The sequence below is a fragment of the Onychostoma macrolepis genome, chromosome 15, assembly GCF_012432095.1.
Source record: "Onychostoma macrolepis isolate SWU-2019 chromosome 15, ASM1243209v1, whole genome shotgun sequence".
Classification (NCBI taxonomy): domain Eukaryota; kingdom Metazoa; phylum Chordata; class Actinopteri; order Cypriniformes; family Cyprinidae; genus Onychostoma; species Onychostoma macrolepis.
Window position 1 is genome coordinate 24,062,132 of NC_081169.1, and position 12,176 is coordinate 24,074,307.

General features: G+C 34.7%; 1 protein-coding gene across 1 annotated transcript in view; it reads right to left on the bottom strand.

Moving 5' to 3' along the window:
* nphs1 (NPHS1 adhesion molecule, nephrin) overlaps positions 1 to 12,176 on the bottom strand; it is a 112,996-nt gene that overhangs the window by 22,417 nt on the left and 78,403 nt on the right. Inside the window, exons 17-22 of the mRNA XM_058744640.1 lie at positions 11,324 to 11,448; positions 11,055 to 11,223; positions 9,836 to 9,965; positions 8,788 to 8,960; positions 3,680 to 3,820; positions 3,091 to 3,228 (exon numbers count right to left, since the gene is read on the bottom strand). Coding sequence (XP_058600623.1) covers positions 3,091 to 3,228; positions 3,680 to 3,820; positions 8,788 to 8,960; positions 9,836 to 9,965; positions 11,055 to 11,223; positions 11,324 to 11,448 — 876 coding nt within the window. The remainder of the gene's footprint in view (positions 1 to 3,090; positions 3,229 to 3,679; positions 3,821 to 8,787; positions 8,961 to 9,835; positions 9,966 to 11,054; positions 11,224 to 11,323; positions 11,449 to 12,176) is intronic.

Here is a 12,176-nt window from a genome sequence, read left to right on the forward strand (position 1 = left end):
AAGAAGTATTGGCTTTGATATTTACTTAAGTAAAAAGTACCCATTACTACTACCTGTTTTAGTGTCACACTGGTAATTTATTGGTAATTCATATTGACACATTAATACAAAATAAGTTACATTTAATATTTTGTTAGCTAATGAATGTATCATGGCTAAACAACCACCATGTAGAACAGGGCAGGACTGGGACAAAATTTCAGGCAAGGAAATCTCACACTCATCCAGGCCATCACATACACCCACAACAAATCCTGAAACCACGAATAACTTTTTTTTTTTTTGTCTGGCCATCACATAAAAAAAAAAAAAAAGGTTTAGAACTTAGGCTGGGGCCATGCAAAATAATTAAAGGTGATCCATTGAACTGCACCTTCACTTCCATTTTCCTATTCAGTCTCTTCATTTTCCATGATTTCTCTCTACATCTTACTTTGTGTGTGTTTACTTTTTTCCACTAATTTTCTTGTACCTGTCAATTTTCCCATCAGCCATCTGCTGTTATGAACAGAACTGTCTCAATGTATTCTGCTTGCAATAACATAACTTTTTTTAGTTCAATAACATTATGACCATGTGTTGTTGTTCTATCTTATAATGACTTAAATACTATAGGTTTAGCGCAACTATACTTTTAAATTGCCTAAATGTCAAAATTAGTACAATAATAATTACATCATGACAATATATTTAAAGAAAAATCCTAATACTGTACGTTATTACAGTAAAAATACAGTAACCATGTTTTTTTACAATCTGTTTTAATTTACAACCACAGTTTTACTACACATTTCATGGTTAGACTATAGTTAGTGTAGCAAAACCATGGTTAATTTGTGGTTACCATGGTTTAACTATAGCCATGGTTTTTGGTTTGAATTTTCGTAAGGGTTGTGTTGTTATCTGCCCTAGCTCCCTCTCCTCTAAACATATTATAAAACGATGTTTTATAACATTTATTTGCTAAATTACTACTGTAACTTTACAGTAGATAATAATGATGTCCTTTATCATACAGTATCTATCTACCTACCTACCTCCCTATCTGAAAAAAATGAAAAAAATACAAATAAAATCAAACATTAAAACAAAAATAAAGTTCGATAGTTTGTATATCCTAAAAATTGGACTTAAAGTAAGATTGCCTCAGGCACGAAAAAAAACAAACAACTATCATAAAAACAAAAATACACATAAAAAGTTTTCTAAATTAGAAAATATGAAAATAAAATATAAAATTATTTAAAAAATCAAATAATGATTTTGACTAAATACAATAACTAGGCCTATATAAAAGATTATATATATATATATATATATATATATATATATATATATATATATATATATATATACACACATATATAAATGTATGATTAAAAATGAACTAGCACTGCTTTGACCTTCACATGCAGGGAAGTAAGTTATATTGAAGTTCCTAGAAAAGTGGTCCTGAAATGGTTGCCTCAGGCACGTACAGCAAACTCCTCTGCCTCATCTCATCCCTGCCCCCAGGAGGATCATATCCTCAACCAAGTGGGCCATTACCACCAGCGTAATCTCTGGCGTGTTGGCGTGTACAATCCTCCTCTGCATTGTTCCTAACAGGCAGAAAGAGGGGGGCCTACATGGAAAACAGCACCATTGGTAAAAGCTATTCAAATGGCCCATACATAATGAATATCTAGCACTGTCAGATGCTATTGTATGAGGACGTGGAGATCCATTAGTGCAGAAGGATTTGCAGGAACATGCAGGCCTAGATTTGAAGGAGTGCTATTATTAAATCATTAAGGAAGTGGGAGTGCTCTTTCTTTTTCTCTCTCTGTGTCCCTCTCTTTTTCTTCATTTCACTTTCAAGTGTGTGTACGTCTGTGTGTGGGCTTGAATTGGCAAATAAATATGTGGTACAAATATTGAGAACAGCGTAGATTGGCTTTGCGGCACAACTTGTGTGGTAATTTACATTGAGAAAAAAAATCCATACTGATGAAATTTTAACCTTGTTTTTTGCACATCCTGATTACATTAATAAGCATTTATACATATTAAATATTTGTGTTAAATGCTAACGTTTTCAATTCATGTGGCATTAGCGGTTTATTAGCAAAGATGTTGACTCTGTGTCATCTTTAATGCTAATATGAGTTTGTCTCCCAACCAGCCATGACTGTCAACAGTGTCAAGACATTTTGGGTGCCTATTTTTGTCACATCAAACTGATTAGTTCAGCCCACAGTGAATTATCATTGGTTCCATGCCCTGCTTAACTAAATCCTGCTTTTTTTTTAATATACAGTGGGGTCCAAAAGTCAAATTATTTATGCAAATTATAAATAAGTTTAACTGAAAAGTTAAATAAAAAATTAACAATTATATATATATTATGAAGTAGATTTTATTTTTATAATAATTTTAGTTTTAACTAATTAAAGTTTAGTAAAGGTTTAGCCATTTTGTTGGGTGTTTTAGTTATTTTAGTACTTTAACTTAAATGAAAAATAAATAAATATATATATATATATATATATATATATATATATATAAGAAATATAATATAATATAAATAATTAAAACTTATATATATTAACACACACACACACACACACACATATACATAGATAGATAGATAGATAGATAGATAGATAGATAGATAGATAGATAGATTATAATAATTATATTATTTTTTAATTTTATATTTTAAGTAATGAAAATTTATTTTTATGCTTTTAGTTTTAGTTAACGCTAACACTCCTGAATTATTTTATCATAAAAAGTTTAAAGCAAAAATAATTATGTAAAATTATGTAACATTATTACATAATTATATAAACTGTTATTACTATATTTATAAAATAAAAAATTAATAATTAAAATATATTCTTTATTGTACATTTTTCTAAATCCTTATTTGCAGGTATTAAATCACACATTTTGAATGTGGTCTTAGACTTTTAAACCTTCCCTGTATGTCCTGATGGCTATTTGTTACTACAGCATTTTGCTTTCAGGGAGGAGAAACTTTGCTTTCAAACTTGTTGAATCTCTCCTAGTTAGGCTGAGGTGTCAGAGTTAGTTTGAATTCCTCACACTGTACATCCAGCTTGAGCTTTGTGCGGTTCTTCCCCTCAGCGTTGGAACACTCTATGATGTAATCGCCCCCGTCTCGCCGAGAAACGTTGAGGATTTCCAGGGTCCAGTCGTCGAACTGATAACGAGGATCTCTTTCTGTCACAAACATACAGAGATGTGACACAACCCACACAGAACAGGTGAATCACAGAGCTGTGACAATACAAATCCACAAAACCAAACAAAATGTGAACTATTCAAATCCTGCACACATATACACACACTGAAACAGCTGGCTTATCCGCTAAAACCCTTCTCCCAGAGAAACCTCTTTGGAGGAATACCGCAGGGACCTCGACACAAGACTGCTGGGAAGCTTTCAACACTAAGATGAAGACCGGAAGCGCTGTGTCGCATTCAGAGCGACAGCGACGCTCATTTAGGCTGCATACATTAGCACGAGATCACATCTGCCAAGCTGCAGTGCCAGAACCCATCGATGTTTTATTCAGAATGCATATGGCAATGTGTGTTTACGTCTGTTTGAGTGTTTAGAGCGCCTGTGAGGGTGACACGGCTCGTAATGTCATGTAGTGCTGTCTACTACCTTTCACCAGCTTCTCTCCCTGAAAAATCCACTCGCAGGTGACTTCGTCCGGATTGGCCGTGACTTTGACAGGAAGCGTGACCGTTTCATCCTCAATGACCTGGACCTGATCGGGCTGTTCATCCGAAAACTCCGGAGGAACTGAATTTCACACAGTGACACACACAGATGCATCACATTCAAGGTGCTAATATTTGTAAGCAAACATATTTCTAAACTTGACAATGAACACAGCAGTTACACAAAGCAAGTTGCTTGTCACACCATACTGCACATAAGCAACATATCTAGTAAAGAAATAATACATTAGCAGCTCTAATTAAAGACTCACACTTACTCTGCCCTGCCATTAACACCCCATGAATTAGAGAAATGCAAACCTTTACATTTCATTTTATTATTTATTTATAAATTCAACTCATATATTTTCAATATTTTAATATCGAATCATTTTCCTTGGCAAACATCCTTGTATATTTAAAATATTAAATCCTAATAAGAAATTGTACATGCATACATACATATTACATATACATACGGGTCACACTTTATTTTAAGGTCTAATTCTCACTGTTAACAAACCATTAACTATGATTATTGCCTCAATAAACTCCTAATTTGCTGGCTATTAATAGTTTGGAAGGTAGTTATTAAGTTTACGTATTGGGTAGGATTAGAGATGTAGAACATGGTCAAACAGAAAATGTGCTTTATAAATACTAATACACAGCCAATATGTTAATTCTAGGCATGCTAATAAGCAACTAGTTAAGATTTGGTCCCTATACTAAAGTGTTACCATATATACAGTTGAAGTCAAAAGTTTACATACACATTGCAGAATCTGCAAAATGTTAATTATTTTACCAAAATAAGAGAGATCATACAAAATGCATGTTATTGTTTATTTAGTACTGACCTGAATAAGATATTTCACATACAAGATGTTTACATATAATCCAGAAGAGAAAATAATAGATGAATTTATAAAAATGACCCTGTTCAAAAGTTTACATACACTTGATTCTTAATACCATGTTGTAACCTGAATGATCCACAGCTGTGTTTTTTTGTTTAGCGATAGTTGTTCATGAAACCCTTATTTGTCCTGAACAGTTAAACTGCCTGCTGTTCTTCAGAAAAATTCTTCAGGTCCCACAAATTCTTTGGTTTTCCAGCATTTTTGTTTCTGTATTTGAACCCTTTCCAACAATGACTGTATGATTTTGACATCCATCTTTTCACACTGAGGACAACTGAAGGACTCAAGCAAATATTACAGAAGGTTCAAACGCTCACTGATGCTCCAGAAGGAAAAACCAGGGGGTGAAAACTTTTGAACAGAATGCAGAATGTGCATCACATTTTTGCATTTAGTATTGCCCTTCAGAAGATACTTACATGTTTCCCAGAAGACAAAATAAGTTAAATTTACCCTGATCTTCACATTTAAAAAGTTTCAATTGAAATAAACAAGGAACTCATGAACAACTTGGTAAAATAATTAACATTTTGCATATTCTGCAAGGTGTATGTAAACTTTTGACTTCAACTGTATGGTATCACTTTAGTATAGGGACCAAATCTTAACTAGTTGCTTTGCCTAGAATTAATATATTGGCTGTTTATTAGTACTTATAAAGCACATATTCTGCATGACCATGTTCTACATCTCTAATCCTACCCAATACATAAACTATTAACCAGCAAATTAGGAGTTTATTGAGGCAAAAGTCATAGTTAATGGTTTGTTAATAGCAAGAACTGGACCTTAAAATAAAGTGTGACCATATGTATGTATGTATGTAATACAGTGGGGCAAAAAAGTATTTAGTCAGCCACCAATTGTGCAAGTTCTCCTACTTAAAAAGATGAGAGAGGCCTGTAATTTTCATCATAGGTATACCTCAACTATGAGAGACAAAATGAGAAAAAAAAAATCCAGAAAAACACATTGTAGGATTTTTAAAGAATTTATTGGTAAATTCCTCGGTAAAATTAGTATTTGGTCACCTACAAACAAGCAAGATTTCTGGCTCTCACAGACCTGTAACTTCTTCTTTAAGAGGCTCCTCTGTCCTCCACTCGTTACCTGTATTAATGGCATCTGTTTGAACTTGTTATCAGTATAAAAGACACCTGTCCACAACCTCAAACAGTCCAACTCCAAACTCCACCATGGCCAAGACCAAAGAGCTGTCAAAGGACACCAGAAACAAAATTGTAGACCTGCACCAGGCTGGGAAGACTGAATCTGCAATAGGTAAGCAGCTTGGTGTGAAGAAATCAACTGTGGGAGCAATTATTAGAAAATGGAAGACATACAAGACCACTGATAATCTCCCTCAATCTGGGGCTCCACGCAAGATCTCACCCAAATGATCAAAATGATCACAAGAACTGTGAGCAAAAATCCCAGAACCACACGGGGGGACCTAGTGAATGACCTGCAGAGAGCTGGGACCAAAGTAACAAAGGCCTCAAATCCTGCAGTGCCAGACGTGTCCCCCTGCTTAAGCCAGTACATGTCCGGCCCGTCTGAAGTTTGCTAGAGAGCATTTGGATGATCCAGAAGAGGATTGGGAGAATGTCATATGGTCAGATGAAACCAAAATAGAACTTTTTGGTAAAAACTCAACTTGTCGTGTTTGGAGGAGAAAGAATGCTGAGTTGCATCCAAAGAACACCATACCTACTGTGAAGCATGGGGGTGGAAACATCATGCTTTGGGGCTGTTTTTCTGCAAAGGGACCAGGACGACTGATCCGTGTAAACGAAAGAATGAATGGGGCCATGTATCGTGAGATTTTGAGTGAAAACCTCCTTCCATCAGCAAGGGCATTGAAGATGAAACGTGGCTGGGTCTTTCAGCATGACAATGATCCCAAACACACCGCCTGGCAACGAAGGAGTGGCTTCGTAGAAGCATTTCAAGGTCCTGGAGTGGCCTAGCCAGTCTCAGATCTCAACCCCATCGAAAATCTTTGGAGGAGCTGAAAGTCCGTGTTGCCCAGCGACAGCCCCAAAACATTACTGCTCTAGAGGAGATCTGCATGGAGGAATGGGCCAAAATACCAGCAACAGTGTGTGAAAACCTTGTGAAGACTTACAGAAAACGTTTGACCTCTGTCATTGCCAACAAAGGGTATATAACAAAGTATTGAGATGAAATTTTGTTATTGACCAAATACTTATTTTCCACCATAATTTGCAAATAAATTCTTTAAAAATCCTACAGTGATTTTCTGGATTTTTTTTTTCTCATTTTGTCTCTCATAGTTGAGGTATACCTATGATGAAAATTACAGACCTCTCTCATCTTTTTAAGTGGGAGAACTTGCACAATTGGTGGCTGACTAAATACTTTTTTGCCCCACTGTATGTATGTATATACTGTATGTATGTATGCATGCATGTGAAATGTTTGCCAAGGAAAATTATTCCATATTAAAATATTGAAAATATTTTAGTTGAATTTATAAATAAATTATAGAATTAAATGTAAATGTTTGCATCTTCATAATTCATGGGGTGTTAATGGCAGGGCAGAGCAAGTGTTAGTCTTTAATTAGAGTTGCTAATGTATATGTATTTATTTGCTAGATATGTTGCTTACTAATGAACAATAGCATGGATTTTGCATGATATATCTATACACACACATTCTGAAATTCACTATTTACAACTAATAAAATTTTCTTAATTCACACTTGGCAAAAAGTTAATTTTGCACTTATGAGAAGTGATTTAAGAAAGCAGCAGATTTTGAGTCGTTTTAGTCTCTAACGTCTGGCACGCTGCACTGGTCTGTTGTGAATAAGGCGTATGATTTATTGTGCTGTTGATCTCTCTGGGGGGCTTCTGTGTCTTTGTCTCATTAATGTACATTGTGTCATTTCAGAGCGAATGAGGATTCAAATGCAGATTTTAACAAACTATTTGCTTACATCTTCAAGCAGACACACACACAGAAGCTCAAATACGCTCACACACACACTAAGAAAGTGAAAGATGAAATATAATCTTAATATAAGACAATAAAGCAGGCAAAGTGATAATTAATGGTCTGTTCTTACACAGACAGATATTTAAATCACAAACTCTGGAGGATCTGAAACAGACAAAGAGTGTGCAAACACACACACACACACACACACACACACACACAGATACACAGTGACATTCCGTCATGCTCACAAAGCGTGTCAGGCTTTGAAGAGGTGGCTGGCTGGATCAGACAAAACAACATCAAAGTCAAACCATAATCATTGCAGACACAAAGACACACACACACACACACACACACACACACACACACAGAAATACACACATCACACCACACACTCGCCATATGCATTAGGAGGTATAGACTCATTCAGAATGCTTGCCAGAGCTCAAGCTACAGCAAACAAACCCATGTTAAAACTAAGGATATCAATTATGCATTAGTCAAAAAACAAACACACAAACAAACAAACAATAAAATATAATAAGTAATTAATGGGACAATAAATAAAAAAACCATGTATTTATTTATTTAATGCATGAATAATGAGATAATTAATATATGGGATACATGGGATAAGTAAATTATTGCAGTATTCATTTATTTAATTTGTATTAATTTATTATTATTATTACAGAAATTAATTAATTAATTAATTTAGGAATAAACCAATAAACAAATTAATTATTTATCTACTTTATGGGCAAATACATACAGTACATAAATATAAATAGGAATGAATGAATGCATGAATGAGATCATACAGGATTAGGAATGAATGAACGAATGAATGAAGTTATGGTAAATACGGGATAATAAATAAACATACATTATCCAATCATTTTTTTCTTTCTAAATAAATAAATAAATAAATGTACAGATGCTGATGAAGCCGGTTGTAAATTGGCTTATGTACAGCAAGATGGAAATAAAGCAAATAAGGTATAGCATTGACTTCTAAAGCCATGCACTTTTTGTAATGTCTATTCAAAGATTTACTCAGCTCTAGCAAATATTTAATTAATTATCTACTGACGTGCAATTATTCATGAACAATTTTGCTATATTGTGACATTGTGTTTTTACAGGACTGAAAACTCACAGAGCACATTGAGAGTGTAGAAGTTGTTGACACCCTCGGACAGCACGTTACTGAAGGCCTGACAGGTGATCCTTTTCTTCCAGTGATGGGACTCAAGAGTGAGGGACAGCTTACTGGTTCGGGACATCCCGCCAAATTCTGCCTTTTTAGGAGCCTGGTCAACTCCCTTCAGCCTGAGAGAGAGAGAAAGAAAATCTCAGCTTCATAAAACACAAGACAATTTACAACGTTATTTCACATGGACGTTTTATATAAAGAAGAAGAATTTCAAAAACCTCCCCTTGGAGTAACATCGCAAAAATAGACTATGAATATTCGATAAAGGCCTTCACAGTAACAGCGTTCACCTGCTGTGAAATCTTTTTGTTTGCCCGACATGCGTTAGGGCCCCGCAGGGACCATCCGACAAAACTGAAAACCTATAAAACTCGAAGCGGACCACTCCTCTGCTCACAAACACTGTAGTTTTATAGCTGAATTTCTTTAGAAATAAAAACTGAGCCATAACGTTTGGCTTAGCTGGTAAAAAACTACAACTGATCTGTTCACAATAGCCGTAAAGTCTTTTCCTTCAACTGGCCACATATTGACAGCGCTAGAGACAGACTCTAACAAGGTAATGACTTAGTGATCACCGGCTGCCAGTCGAAACCTAATACAGACATTAAAAAAAGGTCTCGGGATGGACTGCCAAACTGCCCATCAGCCTTTGCAAACATTTCACACTTTCCTGCTTCTCTAAAGAGCTTTATTGAGCCCTCCTGCACAAATTCTGCTCTCTTCGTACAGATACACATCAGAAGTCCCCAACTATTGCACACTTCTCAGCATTAAAAACAACCCGGGTCATTTTGGAGCCAAATTCACCTGAAATGCACGTGTATTTGCCTGTTTTGTGGACCAAGAGGCAATGCTCTGCAATCTGTTGATGTGAATAAATCAGCTGGACGGCAAAATCCCCTTGGGAGTGGTGGACTAAGTAATACAGTATTAGCTGCGGGTGAATTTGTGCATGTGTGTAATGATGTGTAAGTAAGTGTTTTAGTACATGACGGGGCCCAAACTCCAGCTGATATTTGCAGTGGGATTGCTGCTTCCAGCCAGGCAGTCCAAGTCCAGCGTCTGATCCCTGCGTAGCTCCTGCTGCTTGGCCACGATCTTCACACTCACTGCGGGAACTGATCGAGAGACAATAGCAAGAACAACTAATTGGAATGTGACTGATTGTAAAGCATATCCACAAAAGAAATTGTGGAAATAGTCATTTACCAGATACTTTCATCCAAACTCTCAAACAAAACAGTTCTAACCCTATCCATTAACACCCCATACATGACTGTTGAGGATATTAAGATTAATAGATTCTTTATTAAGAAACTTTTATGCTCAACTCTATGTCTACAGTTTTATTCGCTGCACACATGTTGTACTTGTTGAACACTTTTAGCATTTTGAACAAATAATGCAATAAAATAATACACCATTTTATATGCACCAAAAAATATGGAAGATTTAAAGCACAATTTAAATGTTTTATTTGAGCAAAAAATCCTTCAAAAAAATGTAATACTGTGAAATATTATTACAATTCAAAATAGATGTTTTATATTATAAAATGTAATTTTATTCCAGCAGCCATTACTCCAGTCTTTAGTGTCACATGATCCTGCAGAAATCATTCTAATATACGGATTTGCCGCTCAAGAAACATTTCTAATTATTATCAATTTTAAAACGGCTATACTGCTTGATATTTTTGTGGAAATTGCTATATTTTTTTTTTTTCAGGATTCTTTGATGAACAAAGTTCAAAAGAATTTTGAACATTTAATATATAATAAATTGCATGTAAAATTATAAATGTCTTTACTGTTTGATAAATTTAATACATCCTTATAAATGTATATATATATATTAAAAAAAAACAACTTTTAAACTGTAGTGTATATTTTAATAATTACCAAAATGCCTTGTTCGCAATTTTATAGTTTTCTTTGTTGTGCAATTTAAATTCAAATTTGCAGCAAAACATGCTCCATTTATTTATTAAGATGTTTTATTATGCTATTATCATGTTTGACAGGCAGAAAAAAATGGAAATACAGAAAAAAAATGAATTGTACTATTATTTGTTGAATAACGTCTTTGATAAGTGACAAGGTATGTATTAACTGGCAACTAGCAAAGTTGAGAAGTGTAAAGCAGTACACCAAAAATTAGTGGTTTCGCATCACAGAATGGTGTGTGTGTGGGTTTTAGAAACATACACAGAACCCTGAGTTTGGTCTGGGTGGACAGAACTTTATTGGCTTTGTTGGAGGAGTCACATCGGTAGGTGGCCAGATTGTCGCTGGGCTGGAGAATGAGAGGCAGCTCTCGTGACACACCACGCTGTGAAAACACCATCTTCGATGCGGTCTGCATGACTTTATTGTTCTGTAGTTCACACACAGATATGGAGGATTACTTAATGGCAGACCTACTGTAACAAAACATATTTGTAACTGTCATGAAAAACCTTCATACCACTACACACCTTCAACCAGACCAGCTGACCTGTGGGATTCCCACCACTGGAGAAACAGACCAAACGAAGAGTTGTACCAGAGTGTAAGAAGACGTTTGGTGGAGGAGCATCTAACCACACCTTCTGAGGAGGATCTAAGAAAAAAACCAATGGGATAAGAGGAACAGTCATCAACTGACGTATGCAAACAAACACATTATTACATTTATTTTTGATAAGCTTTGATTCAATTACAATGAGTTAAAGGTATACATTTTTCTCAACATATACTATCGTTTAAAAGTTTAGGATCAGTAAGATTTGTTAAAATATTTTTGAAAGAAGTCTCTTATGCTCACCAAGGCTGCATTTATTCAATTAAAAATACATTAGAAACAGTAATATTGTGAAATAGTATAACAATTTTAAATATATTTAAAAATTTAATTTCTTCCTGTGACACAAAGCTGAATTTTCAGCATCATTACTCCAGTCTTCATTGTCACATGATCCTTCAGAAATTATTCTAATATGCTGATTTGCCGCTCAAGAAACATCTCTTATTATAATCAATGCTGAAAACAGTTGTGCTGCTTAATATTTTTGTGGAAACTGCAATAGATGTTTTGTTTCACGATTCTACAATGAATAGAGAGTTCAAAAGAACATCATTTATCTGCAATAGAAATCTTTTGTGACATTTTAAATGTCTTTATTATCACTTTTGATCAATCTAATGCACCCGTGTTGAAAATTTCTTTAAAAAATTAAGTTTCTGTGAATCAAACCTATGACATTAGTAGTTAAGCAACTACTTATTGCTTAAATTGATTTATCAGGGGACATTCTACTTAACTGTTAGCTAAAAATGCTAGTGATTACT